This window comes from Camelus ferus, chromosome 9 (assembly GCF_009834535.1).
Source record: "Camelus ferus isolate YT-003-E chromosome 9, BCGSAC_Cfer_1.0, whole genome shotgun sequence".
Taxonomy (NCBI): domain Eukaryota; kingdom Metazoa; phylum Chordata; class Mammalia; order Artiodactyla; family Camelidae; genus Camelus; species Camelus ferus.
In genome coordinates, this window is record NC_045704.1 from 45344028 (window position 1) to 45361774 (window position 17747).

At 41.0% G+C, this 17747-nt stretch overlaps 3 protein-coding genes across 6 annotated transcripts in view; 1 reads left to right on the forward strand and 2 right to left on the reverse strand.

Moving 5' to 3' along the window:
• Positions 1 to 14: 14 nt before the first annotated feature.
• On the forward strand, positions 15 to 12657 carry NIP7 (nucleolar pre-rRNA processing protein NIP7). Of its 2 annotated transcripts, none has more exons than XM_014555755.2 (5): positions 15 to 220; positions 340 to 426; positions 523 to 661; positions 1397 to 1537; positions 9251 to 12657. In XM_014555755.2, the coding sequence occupies exons 1-5, from the start codon at positions 165 to 167 to the stop codon at positions 9287 to 9289; spliced, it is 462 nt and encodes a 153-aa protein (XP_014411241.1). In that variant the 5' UTR covers positions 15 to 164; the 3' UTR covers positions 9290 to 12657. The 2 variants fall into 2 exon arrangements, with proteins under 2 accessions (XP_014411241.1, XP_006180639.1); XM_006180577.3 differs by lacking the exon at positions 9251 to 12657 and adding an exon at positions 1745 to 3099.
• On the reverse strand, positions 3408 to 8624 carry TMED6 (transmembrane p24 trafficking protein 6). The gene is made up of 4 exons (XM_006180576.3): positions 8353 to 8624; positions 6975 to 7101; positions 5565 to 5716; positions 3408 to 3731 (listed from the first exon to the last, which is right to left on the reverse strand). The coding sequence occupies exons 1-4, from the start codon at positions 8563 to 8565 to the stop codon at positions 3498 to 3500; spliced, it is 726 nt and encodes a 241-aa protein (XP_006180638.1). The 5' UTR covers positions 8566 to 8624; the 3' UTR covers positions 3408 to 3497.
• The window catches only part of TERF2 (telomeric repeat binding factor 2), a 22087-nt gene continuing 14849 nt past the window's right edge, over positions 10510 to 17747 (reverse strand). The window contains exons 8-10 of one of the 3 annotated variants that reach the window (XM_014555753.2): positions 13778 to 13863; positions 12141 to 12181; positions 10510 to 11676 (exon numbers count right to left, since the gene is read on the reverse strand). In XM_014555753.2, the coding sequence (XP_014411239.2) occupies positions 11518 to 11676; positions 12141 to 12181; positions 13778 to 13863 (286 nt within the window). In that variant the 3' untranslated portion in view covers positions 10510 to 11517. Of the gene's footprint in view, positions 11677 to 12140; positions 12185 to 13777; positions 13864 to 17747 lie in introns of all 3 variants that reach the window. The other 2 variants (XM_032486630.1, XM_032486631.1) reach the window with 2 other exon arrangements.

Consider the following 17747-nt stretch of genomic DNA (forward strand, 5'->3'; position numbering starts at 1 on the left):
TTTCTTTTCCCGATGATCCTCCAGGCTGCGGGGCGCTGTCATGGGGAACGACTAGAAAGCAGCTAGAGAGGCAGAGTTTGAAGTTGTCAAGGAGCGGCTGGCAGCTGACCTTCCGTTTCCGCCGACTGAGGCACGAGGATCCGGTGTTCCAACCCAGCGGGAAAATGCGGCCTTTGACTGAAGAGGAGACCCGTGTAATGTTTGAGAAGATAGCAAAATAGTAAGAGCAAGCAGGGCAGAAGAGGGCGTGTGTGTGTGGCGGGGAGGGGCGTGGGTGGAGCGGGGCCGCCGGGCCGAAACGAGTCCTGGCGGGACCTCCAGTTCTCCTTTTGCTCTCAGCATCGGGGAGAACCTTCAGCTGCTGGTCGACAGGCCCGACGGCACCTACTGCTTCAGGCTGCACAACGACCGGGTGTACTACGTGAGGTGAGTCAGGGCCGAGTGGTCAGCATGTACCCGGGTTGGGGTCTGGGTCCCACCAGCCCCCCTCAAGTGACACTACCTTATTTCTTTTTCTTTCAGTGAGAAGATTTTAAAGCTGGCCGCTAATATCTCCGGGGACAAGCTGGTGTCTTTGGGGACCTGCTTCGGAAAATTCACCAAGACTCACAAATTCCGGTTGCACATCACAGCTCTGGATTACCTTGCACCCTATGCCAAGGTTTGTGGGGTGGTTTCCAGTCTGCCACTAGGGAGTCAAGGATGAGGGTTACATCAGAACGCAGATAACAGTGGCGTCCCTGGCAGTGCTTAGGGTCGGTGCCGGCATATGGAGATGTTTGTACATCTTGCTGCTTGGGCGTGGTTGGGGCTCAGGGCTAGGAGTCCTGTATGGCGGCCGTGGAGTTGTAGTTATCTCCAGCAAAGTGGAAAAATCTGTGTAGACCCAGCTCAAGATAGAAAAGCAAATAGGTGGCTATGAGGAAGAGCATAGTGGGGTTCATAAAAAGAGCTGTTAAACTGCCCATTGGAGAAGCTGACTGTAGAGTTGAAGAAAACCTCCTGGCAGTTCTGCTCAGGGGGTGAACAGTTTGAGGGAAACATGCTTCTTTCTCCCTTTTCCTTAAAATTTATACTGCAAAATAAAATGAATCACAGGATGAAATACATAGCATGGGGAATATAGTCAAAAATAGTGTATAACATTATATGATGGCAGATGGTAACTAGACTTATCATGGTGATCGTTGTTACGTTTAGTAATACCAAATTACTATGTTATGCACCTGCAACTAACATAGTATTGTAAGTCATTATACTTCAGTTTAAAAGAAAAAAAAAACTTCGTTCATAAGGAAAAAAAAGAAATTAACAGTAGATCCAGCTGCTAGCTTATCTGCAGGAGTGTAACTGTTAGCATTTTTATGTCTCTTGGATTTAATTCTTTTTATTATAGTATAAAGTGTGGATAAAGCCTGGAGCAGAGCAGTCCTTCCTGTATGGGAACCATGTGCTGAAATCTGGACTTGGTCGAATCACTGAAAATACTTCTCAGTACCAGGGGGTCGTGGTGTACTCCATGGCAGACATCCCTTTGGTGAGTAGAGATGGTCGCTGTTAAAAAATCAAGTATCTTTTTATTCAAGAAGGGTGTGTTTTCAATGTGTGCGCTTGGGATACTAAATTCTCAGCACCTTTTGAATTTCTCAAAGAGCTGTATTTTGCCATCTTTGTTATTTCCCGACCTCAATGCGTGCTTATTGAATGACTTGAGTGAATCAGTATCTCTTCTTTTGAATCCCAGGGTTTTGGGGTGGCAGCAAAGTCTACACAAGACTGCAGGAAAGTAGACCCCATGGCGATTGTGGTATTTCATCAAGCAGACATTGGGGAATATGTGCGGCATGAAGAGACATTGACTTAAAATGAAATCGTCGCGAGGACTTATGGCTGTGTGGAAGGGCCTAGCGTTGTTTCCTGTGTCTGTGTAGGCTCCACCGTCATGTTGAATTTTGTCAACTCTGTGACCTCTCCAGGGACTTCTTAGTTTAAAATTCTTTCTATTATGGAAAAATGCAGGCTGGATTCTTATTATGTGGATATGGCTCAAAAATGGAGTTTCAGATCTTTGTGATGGTGACTAAATAGAATATTGTGTTTTATATTTGAATCAGGGGGCTTTTTGAGTAACAGGTTCTAAATTGTTGGAACTTAGGACGGGATTAGCTTATTATTGTTATCTGTGATAACACTGTTTTCCAAATTCATGGTAAGAACTTAATAGGTTTTTTAAATTATTTATTAATACTATGAAAGATAGATATTGCCGTTTCACAGTAGTAGGTCACGTCTGGGATCTTACAAATGAAATTTGGGTAAAATACTAAGGGCAATTTATTCTGCTGATTTTCTATATGGTAGGTGGTGTGTGTGTGGAAGAAAAACTTGGATTCAAACACCAATTCTGACATCTACCAGCTGTATGGCCTTAGATGAGTCGTTAAACTTTAATAAGCTTCATTTTCTTTTTCTATTTCAAAAAAGCAGCTTAATCGTCTTTCTGAGAATAGTTTTTAAAATTAGAAATCATGATTGTAAAGCACCTAGTGCAGTGCCTGGTAAATGATAGGTGTTGAGTAAATGGTAAGAGTCATTTTGATATTGCTTATACTGAGTATTTCTGTTATCTTATGGACAGAATTTGATTATATTATCTTGGCTTTTACAAGCAGTTTTCTCGATCATTCTTTTTTTGGATGGTATGATCCCTGGCTGAATGTTATTTTTATCACCTTGATTTCCTAAAACTTAACTTCTATAAATCTTTTTAAAAATTTTTTAATTGAAGTATAGTTGGTTTAGAATATTGTGTTAGTTTCAGGTATACAGTAAAGTGATTCAGTTATATATATTTATTTTTTTCTTACTTCTTTTCTTTTCTTTTCTTTTCTTTTCCTTTCTTTTTTTCTCTTTTCTTTTCTTTTCTTTTCCTTTCTTTTCCTTTCTTTTCCTTTCTTTTCCTTTCTTACAAATCTTTACTTGCCTGACTGTCAGACTGGACGAAAAGCAGAAATCAGACCCTGAATTCAGCTCCTCAGTTTTCCCCCATGCCTTCCAAAATTATTTTTAGAATTATTAAAATACTTTTAGTGAAAAATATATCACAAAGTTTTTTTAAACTACCTGTATTGTAAAGCAATTTTAAAATGAATATACTGCTTATTTAAATTCCTAAGGTAACGTCTCTAAAATAAAACATCTTTCAATTACAAAAAAGCACTCTACCAACTCCTGTTTTTGTATGCAACATATAGAACACAGTTTTATACATTTTTGTCCCGTTTTTTCCAACTCTTTTCCCTTCGAAAGTTCTGTTAATTTCTAAACAGACATAGTGAAGGATAAGGAGATGCTATGTGATGGACAGTATTTTAATGGTAACATTTAGTGCACACTTTAGAAATAGCTAACCTCAGAACATACACATTTTTATTATTTTATTGCCATTTTGAAAAGAAAAGAAAAAAAAAGAGCCAGGGCACTGTAGTTGTTTGAGCTTAGCATCTTGGCTTCTTTGTGTCTGTTACCGTTGGGACATTGAAGAGACGCTTCAAGAAATACAGCTGCAGGATCCCAGAAAGAACAATAACAAGGCTCTGGGCTGTGGACCACCAATTCACATAGTTATAGTTTGACTGGAGAAGGAAAAAGTCAGCCATTTTTCTCATGCGGGCAAAGTTGTAGTATCGCCACATGTGAAAGATGTTGTTCTGCACATTTCGTGTACTCTCCTGTGGGACAGAAAAAGAAATACAGAAAGGGGTCCTCCCTATCCCACATCTAGTCTCACCTGGGTGCCCACCAGCACTAACCTTATTTATCTGGAAGTTGAGTAACTTATTCATACAATTTTATGGTATGTAATAAGTTGGCTATTGGGAGTTGTTTATGCTAGTTTTGTTGTATGTGAAAAAATGGCCTGGACTTTAAAAAATTAATTTTCTAATGAAAAACTAGTGCTGAAACTAGAAAGGTCTTCCAGAGTATCTGTAGATTTACACATGTGTTGAGCAGATCATTGCCTTTCTGGGTAATGTCTTCTGCTCTCTGTATATGGTAAAAGATAAGGGCCTGCAAATTTTTTATTAAAGGGCTAAAAAGTAAACATTCTGGGCTTTGCAGGCTGTAGATCTCTGTTGCAACTACTAAACTGCCGTTGTACCACGAAAGCAGCCATAAACAGTACCTACAGTTGTCCCTCAGTATCTGTGGGGAGTCTGGTTCCAGGACCTGTAGTGGGTGATCAAGTCCCACAGTCAGCCCTCCGTGTCTGCAGGTTCTGCATCTGCAGGTACGGAGAGCCAACTGTGATTGTCAAATGAGTACAGCTGTGTCCCAGTAAAACTTCATTTACAAAAACGGGCAATGGTTTTGTGTATCAAGGACATTATCCAGAAAGTGAAAAGATATCCCAAAGAATGGGAGAAAATATTTGTAAATCACATATCTAATAAGGAACTTGTATCCAGAATATATAAAGAACTTTTAAAACTCAACAATAAAAAGACAAATAACCAGATTTTAAAATGGGCAAACGATTTGCATAGACCTTTCTGCAAAGAAGATCTACAAAAGGCCAAAAAGCACATGAAAAGATGCTCCATGTTATTAGGAAGACAGAACTCAAAACCCACAAGACTTACTACCACTTATGTCCACTTGGATGGCTATAACCAAAAAGACAATAATGTATTGGCAAGAACATGGAGAAATTTCAGCCCTTGTACAATGCTGGTGGGAGTGTAAAATGGTTCAGCCACTGTGGAAAATAGCAGTTCCTCCTGAAGTTAAATAGTTACCATATGAACCAGCAGAGTATACTTTTTGTGTATAGAAGTGAAAGCATGTTCACACAAAAATCTGCATACAGATGTTCATAGCAGCATTATTCATGATAGCCAAAAAGTGAGAATAACCCAGGTATCTACCAGCTTATGAATGCATAAACAAAATGTGATATATGTATACAGTAGAGTATTATTCATCCATAAAAAGTGATGAAGCGATAACATGCTACAACGTGGATAAGCCCTAAAAACATGCTAAAGGAAAGAAGCCAAACATAAAAGGCCACTTTGTATGGTTCCAGTCATGTGAAATGCACAGAAGAGGCAAATCTATGGAGATGTAAGGTAGATTAGTGAGGGATTATGCAGCGTTCAGGAGCATGGGGAACAGCGAGTGAGTTATAGGTATGCAGTTTCTTTTTGGGGTGATGGAACTGTTCTGGAATTAAATGCTGGTGATGGTTGCAGGACCTTGGGAATATACTAAAAAACTACTGAATCGTACACTTAAAATAGTGAATTATATCTCAAAACACAAACAGGCAGTGGGCCAGATTCGGCCTGTGAGCCATAATTTGCCAATCCTTGGTGTAAAACAAGTGAGGAATTCCAAGATCTCCAAGTCACAGAACTAAGGAAACGGTTCAAATCCCATTGCCTGTTTGTTTGGTTTCTACCCGAATGAGCCCTCACTCAAATGATATTAACTCCCATAATCTTAATCTTTCCTCCAAATTTAAAATCAGTTTGCTTGGGTGTTTCTCACAAAACAATTACCTCAATTGCATCCAGAGTATCATTCAGTTGTTTTCTTTCATTCTTCTTTTTGTGGTCCATCTCAGGCCCCTCATAGAAGACTCCAAAATTGAGGTACACTTGCACAGAAGCAAAGTGATTTTGCTGATTGTTTAGACAAAGCTGATAAAAACCTGTAGGAATCCCTAGATCATTACCAAGTCTCAGTCTCCCTCTCACACCCTCTGTAAATTTCCCAAGACATAACTTCTTCAGTGTTAAATGTGCTACTATAGCATTTTTTTTTACTTAAGAAGTACACTGATCCACTTTTTGAACAGAAGATAACAACCTTACATGAAACTGATTTTACTAAATTTTATTTATAATAACTATGTTTTACCAAATATTACTCTAGCTCTATACTGGATAGATAACAATGTTTCCTTCTCTTTTCCAACCTATAATTCCTACATCTCTTAAGGAATTTCTGCTTAACAAATTGAGTTGAAATTAAGAGCATGGTGTTTGCCTGCTTCTTGTACATCAATAGTGCTAGGATAACATCTTGAACTTGAAACTAGAGAAATAAAAGAAGCTATCCTGCTTGAATAACTTCCTGCAAGGTGGTCTGTACAAGGGCTGATGGTTTGGGGTATGTACTGGTGCTGGTTCTCAACTGGGGTTGCCTCCCTGTGTGATGGTCGGGGAGGAGCATGATTAGAAAGGTGTGACAGTGTATTTGGCTTTTGAAATGACTGGAAGGCACTACTGGTGTATAGGCGTCCAAGATGCTAAATAATAATGCTGACTTCTGTGCTACACAACGCAGGGTTGTCTTAGGTCGCTGTTGAGAAACACTTTTTCTGTATACTTGGCTGGTAGAGGGCAGTTAAAACTGACTTGCACTGTCCAGGGTGAGGACAGGCTCGGTCTGGCTCCAGTCGGTGACTGGAGAAGTGCTTTGTTGTAGAATGTGGATATAATTTTTCATGGCTGCACATTTCCTTTTGTTCTGAGTCTGCTTTATGTAGCTGGCTCAAGTATTCTGATGCCTGGGAAGAAATACTATCTCATAATGACATTTTTTATTGAATTTGTATCATAAATAGGATTGTCTGTTTTGATCACCTTCCCATAATCTGGTCAGTTGGAGATGATGAAATAAAATTGAGCTTCTGGACCCTGGAGTTATAATATTAGTCCCCTGGTGACTGCCCCAAACTGCCAGTGGACTGCTGCCTAATGTCCTTGGCCACTGGCAGTCAGGAAATCTGAGTTTTGATGTAGAAGGCTAAATTTTGTTTTCCTACTATTTCACCATCCACTGTGTGAAAAAGCCAGGGCTTTTTACATCTCAGGTACTTAACTAATTTCAATATTATTATCTTCACTATTTCCTCAATTTCAAAGAAACCCATGATTTTAATAGCTGTGATGATGAAAACAGACCTGTCTCTTGGGTAGAGAAGTTAATCTGGCCCCGAGCATTCTTAGAGGTGTCTATGAGAAAACCCTGTGGGGTATGTGCGGTGGCAGCAACATGTCGGTCATGTGACATTCCCAGTGTCCGCTGAACCTGCCAAGACACATTGAAGAGGGATAAAAGCCCTTGCTACATGAGCAAGAAGCTAGCTAAGTGATAAGATTGACATCCCATGGCCATCAGCACAGTGGTTCTCAATCAGGGATGTACTGCCCCACGCCACTGGGAACCTGGGTTAAGACAGTGGTGATGTTGCAGGGATAGCAGGGGGCACCAGCAATGCCAAACATCCTGACATATTAGAAACTACTGCAGGACAGGGAATTGCCAAAATGCCAACAGCACCTCCTGGTAAGAAGACATGTCTTAGACCATACAGCTGGCATGTATCAGTTGCTACACTGATTCTGGCTGTAGAGTTCTTGGCTGAACTTGCTCGATTTTGACCTCTGTGGTGGTATGCCAGACTTGGGTTTACTTGATGCTTGACAGCAAATAAATAAGGCATTCAGTAAGCACCTGTCCCCAAGCTGGGTCTTTATAAGCCTAGGCTGCAGTGAGCTGACTAGTAGTACTGTTCTATTATAAATTCAGAGATAAGAACAATCCTTAATAAGTTAATTTAAAATAAATTTTAAGTTACAGTGGAGGGGAGTAAAATCAACATAGTCTGTTACTATGGAAACAAACTAGAAAGTTTAACAGATTTCTAAGATAAAGAACAAAGGACATGAACAGCCTCTAAGTTGACTGCTGAGCAGACCATCCTTTGGCCCTGTGGTGTAGGACTACAGCATGGATGAAACGCAACTGGAAAACATTTACCTTCCTAAAAGAAACAGGATTGGCCAAAAGGGAAACCTTGAGCCAGTGATTCTCCAGTTTCCTGGAATTACCCCTAAAGGCAAGAGTAAATGTTGCTCCCTCAACTTTATAAACTAAAGCATCTTTGAAATCTCTGGGTCTGCCTCCAAAGTTCATGTGACTTTTTATTCAACTTGGTACCATATCCATATTATTTTAATACTTTAAAAATGTATTCTCCCCTCATCTCCAGATTCAAGTAAATGTGATGATTACCTCCCCAGGAAGAGGCACCTGGCTTGCCCCATGACTTTGAGCACACTTCCATGGCCCCCAGTATGAGAGCTAAGCCATATGTTACAGTGATTATTCGTCCAGCCAGAGTTTCCAGCTAACTGTGGGTCCATTTCATTAACAGGTGGGGAATCACAGAATAAAGATAACTAGGACCTTGTGTTCATCTAAAACCTGACCCCTTTTACAAAAGGAAACAAACAAAAACCAAGTCCCCAGCAAGGCCTGAGGAGTCCAGTTACCCACCTCATAACTGAAATAGAAGTATCCAGCGTGGTGGGCAAATTGCCAAAAGCATTCTGTGCCTCCTGGAGGGATCATGATGGCAAAGTCATATCGGTCTGCCCCATGGAAGAACGGCTGGTCCCCAGAGCCACTAAGGGGTTCTGTCTTCTGGCTTTGAGCAGAGGTCACTAGGTTCAGAATCACTAGTCCAACCCCAAAGAGCAAGGGGAACATGCTGCTCTCTGGAGACTCCTCCGTGGGTGAACTGCTTGCACCCCAGTGGAACCAAGTTACTTTAGACACCTGCTGGGGTAATCATTAACACCACAAGTCACACTTAGGCCAGTTTCAGGGCCACACATAGATATTGTAGAGTAGAACTGGCATGATACCAAACCTACGGCACAGGTGCTGAATAGACGCTACGACTTTAGAAGAGAGATTTCCACCCTCCCTCCGGGCTGTCATTTTTCAGTTCTTGCTGAGGATAAACACTGGGCAAGTTTACTTACAACCATGTGAATGTACAGACTCATTTCTCAGTACACGGTGGCTAAAGAGATTTTTCTCTTATTTGTATCAAATTGCTAGATGACACCAGTTGCTTCTATAAGACACAGGACAGCAACTGTTTCAGTGGGTTTCTTTCTGCCCAGTGCTACAGCTTAAGAGCAACACACAGTATGAAGAGTGTGCAAAGATTTAAATGCATGAATGGAGTGAGCAAGAGACAGTGGTCAAACCCCTCCACCGATAACCTTCCTTCTACTACCTTCCACCCGACTGGATACCTTCATCTAAAGCTATCCAAAACCCACTTAAAGATTATTATATTGTACAGACCCCCAATCTTTTTTTTTAAAATTGAAGTATAGTTAGTTTACACTGATTTTTCTTCTTTTATCTCCAACTTATTCAGCACCCAAAAGGGGGAAGAGTATCGTTGAACACCCACTGACTTCATGGCTGGCACTGAACTAAGAGGTTTATTTGCATCTTATTTTATTCTCACAACAGCCCTACAAGGGTGGTACCACTCCCTACTACATCAGAGATGAGGAAATGGACATCCAGAGATTCCAGTGGCTGGCCCACCATCCGCAAGCACAGCCGGCACAGCTGGGGCCCTGAGTCAGCCTCACACTCTTACCCACCAGGACAGTGTGTCCGTCAGTCTGAGTTCTGACAACATCTAAATGTTTTTATCCCAGCCATAATCTTGAGAAACAAAACAGCATTAGTACCTTCTAATTAAGTATTGCACCAGAATGTATTATATTAATTCCAAGTGGTAATACCGTTAACTGTCACAAGCTCTGTGTTATGAAGAACAGACTTCATAACTGTCTTCAGTTCCAGCGAAGGCCACGTGACATCCAGCACTCTGGAGGCACGGGGTTCTGCAGCAGTCTTGCCAAGGTGAGGATGGGAGAGCCTGGGAGCACACAGTGGGAGAGGCTCCCCCGCTGGTGCGCCACCACTGCCACGGCCCTAATACTGCTCGTATCGTGAGCAATGACTTAGGCTCAGCAAAACAGTCATCAGTTCATGGTAAGTTTTATAGTTCTGTAGAAGCTGCAGGCAGTTTTACATGCGTACACATTTCAGTGACACTGTAATAAAAACAACACTGAAGTTATGCATCACAGTGTCACTCTTCTACCTAGAGAGCACCATCTAGTGATGGGAGAGTTGAGGGGGAAAAGCTTCTGGATCCTAAAGCTTGGTTTGCTGGGAGACCCCAACTAGCTACAACCAGATCGAGTGGAGATACGTTCTTACTTTATCATGTAGTTTCATGGTATCATTTGGGGTTAACTGTTCAAAAAAACAGTAGTACCAAACCCCCAAACACGTAGTTAATAAGTAATAAGGCTGAACAAAGTTTCCATATTTTAAATACAGATGAATTTTAAGATTTTAGTACTTTTTTACATTGTGCCTTTCACTCACTCAAAAGTGAGAAAAAGGGAATTCTTTTATCCCCAGAAGTACATTATATGAGGAAATGGACAAATTAAGAGGAAACTTCCACATCTTTATCCTGCACAGCCTCCAAGGATTAGAACATCCAATACAGTTGGACATCAGTTTCTTAATGTAGACAGTTTAGCAGCTAAGCTTGTTCAACATTTTGCTACCTCCATCTTTTCAGCTGCAATTAAACAGCTACTTAAATTTGAGAGAAGCAAGACTTTAATGAAGAATGCTACAAGTTACGGACAATAATTAGTTCTCATATTTTAAAAAAAGATTACAGAAAACACTTTACTGAAATTCTTGTTTGCTAAAAAGACAGTCTTTAAGGATGTCTGAGAGAGACAGCAAGCACAACACAGTACAAAAGGAGAAGGGAATGTTGAATTCCAGTGCAAGACACTAACACGGCACAATCAGGGAATCAGGCGGAAGCAACCATTTCACAAAGAATGGAATTAGGCATTTATACTCAATCAAGATTTTTTTTTTAAGCTTTAAAATTCCAGCATAAAGAAGGGAATTGGGAAGAGGGGGTGGGAAGGAGGGACTAAGCTTATCTACAATCACCATTTTACCAAATGACAAACTGCTTCAACCACGTGAGAAGTGGAGGTTAAACCTGCCTACGCAGCCCAGCAGATGTGAAGAGCAAATGCCAAGGCAGTCAGGTCTAGGTGCTGATGTCACAACTGGCTAAACAGTTTTTAAAGGGACTGTCCTTTTACCAGGGCTGGTCTCTCATCAACCTGGGTTCATGACAGACGAAGTTCCTTTGCATTTGCATCAGAACGCCAAAGCTTTACCTGGAACAAGTTCACTCCAAATAATGCTCAAGCTGCTGGTTTTAACAGGTCATGGAGTCAAAAGTGGCTCCTAACAGACTCCACCATTTCCTAGGAGAAGGTTCTACGGATTACTGGGGATTTAAATTCAAGCAAACCACTAAAGAAGGGAAATACTAATGGTATTCTGGCACTGTACAAGCTATGAGCCTGTCATCTCTGCCAAGGACATGGGGTGGACTTGGTTTTGTTTCTCAGCTCCATGATCTCCAACAGTGATGAAGTGGAACTCAGACCTCCCCCACATAGGAGGAGGATGCCCAAAATTCTCATCCCAGCCCAGCTTCTGAAAGAAACAGCAGACTACCAGGGGCTATTATTAGGAACCATGCTCCTGTGAATTCTGTGGAAGTGAAAGCCTGTTTCAGTTCATGCCAAGTCTTTTCATGGTCCGCCAGCGATCCTTAATCATCACAGCTGTTCGGTTAACAAATGGGTAATTTTTAGAAATGGCAGCCCAGTTTCCTTCCCCATATTTCTGCACTCCAGCCTTGATCCACTCGCTTTCCTCCACGGTCCACTTCTGCAAACAAACAAAAAACACACACAAAGGATTTATCACAACCTGTCTCTCCACTTACTCACATTTGCATACAGTGAAGAGATAAACTGGATCCTAGGAAAGTAATCTGAACCCAGAGGAAGGGTTTATATTTTTAAAACATGAGCTAGATAATAAGTTAACACCATGGATCTGGACATTTACTAATTTTCAGTGTCCTGCCATTTCAACCTCAGTAATCACTTCTACATTCAAAACTTCAAATTTGTGTGGTTCATGGTCAGGAAATGCATCAGGTTTGTGACCTTCTAGATTTTTCTTCCAGAGAGTTACTATTATTTTAACTTAGTTTGGATTATCCAAAAATCACAAGTAAAATTTTTTACCAGGGGCATGGGTAGTCTATGCTTGTGAGATGTGAGTACTTATTTTAACTCTGTTCTACCCACACAACCAGAAAAGATAAGAGAAGAATTTTAAATTACCTGCTTTTTTGTTACATTGGTTGCACTCTCTTCATCTGGTGCTGCTGGAAAACATTAAAAGTAGACTCATTTCAGAGTTCACCTTTCTGAGCAGCACAAACCACAAAAAAAAAAAAAAAAAAAAGACATAGAATGTCCCCAAAGGGAAAACTTGATTCAGATTTTTCAAACTGAGAAAAGAAAGGACATCACTAAAGGATACTTTGTTTTTGTTCTTTGCTTACAAGATACCAGTCATTTCTGCCCATGAGAATCTGCAAAGCAAGTACTTTACAAATAGGCATTTAATATATGTTGGTTAATGATGGATTTCAGGCTCTTTAGTAAAACCAGTATCATTTGCTAAACTTACTGAGGGACTGTGGTATTTAAAATCCCAATACATATAAATATGTATATACACACATACATACATATGCATGTGTAGATAATATATGTGTGTGTATATATATAAAATTTCTGCTTTATAACCCCTTGCTAACCATTGCTTTAAATAAAAATTTTATTGTTTTCTGAATTTTTAAATCCCTGATCATTTTGGTTCGAGTCCTCAAACGAAAAGAATGGGGTAATAATTATTGCTTCCCAGTTACTGCCTCCCACTGCAACAGACCATGGGAGAGCTGCTCAAACTCTATGCTCTCACCATGTGGAAATAGATCAGGCCTCAAAAACATGGACCAAGATAATTTTTTAAAGGACCAGAGGGCTACAGGAGGGTATACAAGTATAAAGGACATGCTATTTCAAGCCAGAGAGAGCCAGTTTAAAAGCTGCAAGAAAAGGCAAAGTTGTATAAACGTGAAACATGCTAGTGTGTCTGGCTGAGCAGATTTCACTATCCCAAGCAATGCTTCCTAAAGAGTGGAGGACGGTGAGTCAGGAGAAGGGATACTTACAGGAGAAGACTATTTATTTTTAAATTATGGAGTATTTCATACTAGAGTAGAAGCGGTTTTCTAAAACTGACAAATTAGAACTGCAAAGGAAGCGGATGTTTTCTAAAACTTATATACTGTTTTTTAAAATACTTAATGCCACTTTTATAGATTTTGTTTCTTCCACCATTTTCTGTGTAATCTTGATTTTGCCAACTATGTTTTTGCCAATGAAAGGTACTTTTTAAAGATAAAACCTTTGGGACTGGCAAAGGATTACTGTTGTTGCTGTGTTACAGAAGTCTTCAGAATCTCCCAAACTAAGGTTTAGCATGTAGATATTTCCATTAGAGCACAAAATATGTGGTGGGAGAGCTCCTAATGCAAATGCTATGAAGTTTAGTATTAATTAAAGAAAAGTTTCATCTTAGAAAAAACATTTATACATAGCAACTGGTAAGAGATTATTTAAACAAGAAATGTAGGGAATGACCACCACTACCTTTTCTAATTAAAAGATTTTAGGAAGAACATCAACTACAATTAAATACAGGATTTATTCAACCAAACCAGGAATTTTCATAAAAGTGCAGCTTTGATAGTCTCCCTTGTTTAATAGGAAGAGACATAAAACTGATTCCTCATGAATCATGAGGAGGAACTTTTAACCTTCTTCTGGTTTGGAGCCATGCAGTCTCTGGAACGTGCATCTGCACTTCAGCAGGTGTCAAGGAGACCAACGAGGAGCTCCTTGCTTACCCTGAACTTGAAATAGTTCGTCCTCTTCCACCCAAGTCTCTTTTTCTTCAACCCCATTAGAGTTGTTCCACTTGCCTCTGGGGACTCTGCGGGGAGATCAACGAAGAGGACAAGGTGTAAGACAGATTCATCCTAGGTCATCCCACGTTCTGTCCTTGGCTCTACTTGTGGCCCTGTGTTCCTCCCTGTTCTGCTGTGACTACGTTCGAGATTCACCTACACACAACTCCCAAATCCTGACCTGGCCAGGCATCTCCATGTCAACATCCCCCAGGCTGCAGGACCAGCCCTCAACTCAGCACTGAACACATCACCATCACCCTCCAAATTCTGTTCATTTTCCTGATTTTTTTCTTTCTTTCTTTCTTTTTTTTTTTAGTTTGTTTGGTTTGGACTCTTTTAAAGGTTTCAGCATTCTTCTAACCTAGAAGCTGCCAAACTCCTTCCTCTCCTTCACAGACATGTTCCTATCTCTGGATTGCTCTCCTTTCCCTCCCCATTCCTCCAGTCCAAGTCCATGGTCCAATACCTTTCACCAGTATTACACTAGCCTCTCGACTGGAGTTTCTTCCCCTAGTCCCTTCCTCTTCCAAAGCCACCTGAACAATTATCCTAAAATTACCACATCTCTCCTCTCCTCAGTGATGGCTTCTCACTGCCTACACAATGAATCTAAAATGCCCATATGGGGGACCAAAATCATCCTGTCTGGCCCCAGTCAATTTCTCACCAGTGCCTCCTCTCCGTACCAGCACCCCATCACCCCTCCACCCGCACCCCTCCAACAGCAGAGCCATGCCCTTTGCTCCTCCTTCCTCCTATAAGCTCCGTGCTTTCCTTCCTATTTACTGTTCTCTGTATTTGGGATTCTCTTCCCTGTCAAGTGAAATCCTGCCCATCTTTGAAGGCCCTAATTCTCAATGAAGCCTGCCCAACACATACAAAAAGTCCCCACTCCTGTGCCCTTGTGGAAGTGCTTCCACTTTATTACACAGCCGTTTCACACCATGCTCATCACCATAATAAGCTCCTTGACAGCAGGGGCTATATCCTCATCTGTCTACTGCTAATGCCTGGCACAGTACACACACCCTAACAGAAGCTGGAGAGATATTAGCTAAACTAATAATGAGATTACCAAAGAGCTGCAAAAGAATTACACCATCAAAGACTAGAATAGTAAACAAACAAAAATCATTCCTGAACATAAAATCTGAAGTACTCAGGTGTAACCAAAACAGTCCTAAAGCTGAAAAATAATCCAAAACCCATTGTTATATAAATGAAAATTACAGTCATGTCTTACAGAACATAGTACAAATCTGACCTCAGAATTATAACATCCTTTACAAATATGGAAAGTATCTGAATTAAGTTTTGAAGAATTTATATAGATCAAAATAACATGAAAAACTTGACCAAGAGAATAGAAACTTGTGTCTCCTTCCCTACTATGAAACAAAATTTATTTTTAAGGCTGTCTGGATATTTTGCAAATGAGTAATGAAGGCAATTTGCTTAATAAGTGCAGACTTGAAAAAAATTCCTTGAGTGCCATGAGTTTTCTATGAAATTACTGAACTAAGTGGCCGACACCAATGGTGGACTACTTACTTTCCTTTGTTTTTAAATTGGATCGTATTCCCAAAAGTGTTGTTTCTAAGAATAACTAATTTGCTTGAGACAAAGTAAAAAAAAATTTTAGGTTTTTCCTTCTCAGGATATTAACTCTGTTAATTACTATTCATAAATAAAAGTCAGGATTACAGTCTTCTGTTTATTTATCCAAGTGCTGGGATAACTGATTTTAACCCCTGAATCCGTCATTTTCACCTAAGTATCTGTTCACTCTTCCTGCAAACAATGTTTTCAAATGACTTCGGTAACCTTCTGCTCCTCTGAACTTAGCATAAATTTATTATGTATCTAAACATTCTGGTATTTCCTAATTTCTCATGTTGTGGAAGGGGCTGAGATCTGGTTCTTGCTTAGCTGTTAGGTGGCTGTGAGGTCTGGGCAAGTCAGGTCACTTCTTGGTTCCTTGCGTGCCTGATTGGTGACGTTAGAACTTCATGGTCTAGAGGGGTTGGCAAACTACAGCCTATGGCTACTGGTTTTTGTACAGCCATGAGCTAAGAATGGTTTTACATTTTCACAGGGTTGTAAAAAAAAACAAAACAGAAAAGAATATGCAACAGAGACGCAAGTGGCTGACAAAGCTAAAATATTGACACTTTGCTAGCCTTTTATAGAAGTAAAATCCAGTAGTCGTAGCCCTGCTCTCCAGGTGACAGACCCTAACCCTGCCTTCCCCTCCTCCAATTCTACAGGTCCTGATTGCTGTCTGGGCAGCAGTCTCCAGCCACCCTCTTTCCCTCACTGGCTGTTCAAAAGCCCTCAGTGGTGTCTCATCAGGGGCCTTCAGATTAGTTGTAGTAGATTTATTTTGGGCAGTTAGAAAAGCAGATTAGAGAGCATTCCCCTGCCCATTCTAATTCCATAGTCAGGAGCCTGGGAATATGTATTTTCTAAACATTGCACAGTTGTGATATGAAGCTTTTCCTGAGAACCCTGCCTGATAGACTATAATAGACACTCAAGATCTGGCCCATCACCCACCTGGACTTTTCTCCCACACCCTCTAAGCACTGTATTCTCCCGCTGTACAGGCTATTTTCCGGCACACACCAGGCTTCCTCATGCCTTAATGCAAGGGGTTCCCGCTGCCTAGAACCCCCACCTCCCTACATGCTGGGTGACCTCCTACTCTTCAAGGCCAGCTCAACATCTGCTCCACCCACAACTCTGCTGAGCAGGCTCAGCTCTTCTTCCCGGCAGCTCTCAAGAGCACCTCACATGTGCTTCTTCTAGAGCTGGTGTTCTGGGGTCCATTTTTTCTGTAAAGGGCCGTATAGTATCTTCAGCTTTGCAGGTCTTAACTGTCTTTGTTGCAAAATACTCAACTCACTGTAGCATCAAAAGCAGCCACAGACAATACATAAATCATGGGTGTGGCTGTGTTCCAATTAAACTTTATTTACAGAAACAGACAGCAGGTGGATTCAGCCAAGGAGCCATAATTTGCCAACCTCTGCTTTGGGGTACCCATGATACTTCATACGCTTGATACATGAGTGAGGTATATATGTCTGAAACCTTCACGTACCCTCCCATTTACAAAACCACTGCAGTCATGTACCCTCTCAAGTTTCCTCATCTGTTCATGGGAACAATACCTATACTTCACAGGATTGCTGTGAGGAGTAAAGGAGATCATGTATCAAATGAGAGCAAAAGAGTATTGAGCCACTTCTGTGTGCCCAGCCAATGACTGACTCACTTCCAAATGCAGGCAGTGGTGCATATAGTGCAGATTTGCACTCCAGTATAAATCACTTATCAGATGCCACAGCCCCTCAGGACACCTAGCACATGCATGCCAGGGCATAGGTCCCCAGGAAACAACAGAGAGCAGTAGTAGAGAAGGCAGTGACCTTCAGAGACCATCAAGGTGATCACTTACAGCAGGGTGACCAGGGGAAATTTATGGAAGAAGCAGAATTTTAAGAGGCAGCTTGGTATACAGGATGTATAGGCCACAGGCTTTTGTGTCAGGACTGACTGGGATTAAAAATCCCAAAGCCCAATTTTGCCACTTTTCAGCTGTATGACTTCAAGTTAGTAACTTTTCTGAATTTTCCTCATCTATAAAATGGGGCTCATAACTCAGTGGCAGAGAGAGGAGTGTAGATATTCAGTAAGATAATACATGGAAGTGCTTGGCCCACAGAAAGTACTTAGCCAACATCAGCTTCTCTTCCCTTTGAAGACAGATGGGATTTGGACAAACAATGATGAATAGTAGGCCAAACGTGGGGTATGAGAGGCAGCTAGAAGAACAGAGCAGGAGAAACAAACAGCGTGTTCCAGTGAGAGCAGGGGGACCAGTCTGCCTAGAGGAAGGGTCCAC

What these genes read in the sequence shown, in the direction of transcription:
- NIP7 (XM_006180577.3), top strand. Translation starts at nt 165, where the DNA reads ATGCGGCCTTTGACTGAAGAGGAGACCCGTGTAATGTTTGAGAAGATA. An exon ending in GACCGGGTGTACTACGTGAG is followed by an intron (nt 427 to 522) that starts GTGAGTCAGGGC and finishes TTTTTCTTTCAG; the next exon opens with TGAGAAGATTTTAAAGCTGG. An exon ending in ACCTTGCACCCTATGCCAAG is followed by an intron (nt 662 to 1,396) that starts GTTTGTGGGGTG and finishes TTTTTATTATAG; the next exon opens with TATAAAGTGTGGATAAAGCC.
- TMED6 (XM_006180576.3), bottom strand. Translation starts at nt 8,565, where the DNA reads ATGTTCCCCTTGCTCTTTGGGGTTGGACTAGTGATTCTGAACCTAGTG. An exon ending in ACTTCTATTTCAGTTATGAG is followed by an intron (nt 7,102 to 8,352) that starts GTGGGTAACTGG and finishes GTGTCTTGGCAG; the next exon opens with GTTCAGCGGACACTGGGAAT. An exon ending in CTTCTCTACCCAAGAGACAG is followed by an intron (nt 5,717 to 6,974) that starts GTCTGTTTTCAT and finishes GGATTCCTACAG; the next exon opens with GTTTTTATCAGCTTTGTCTA.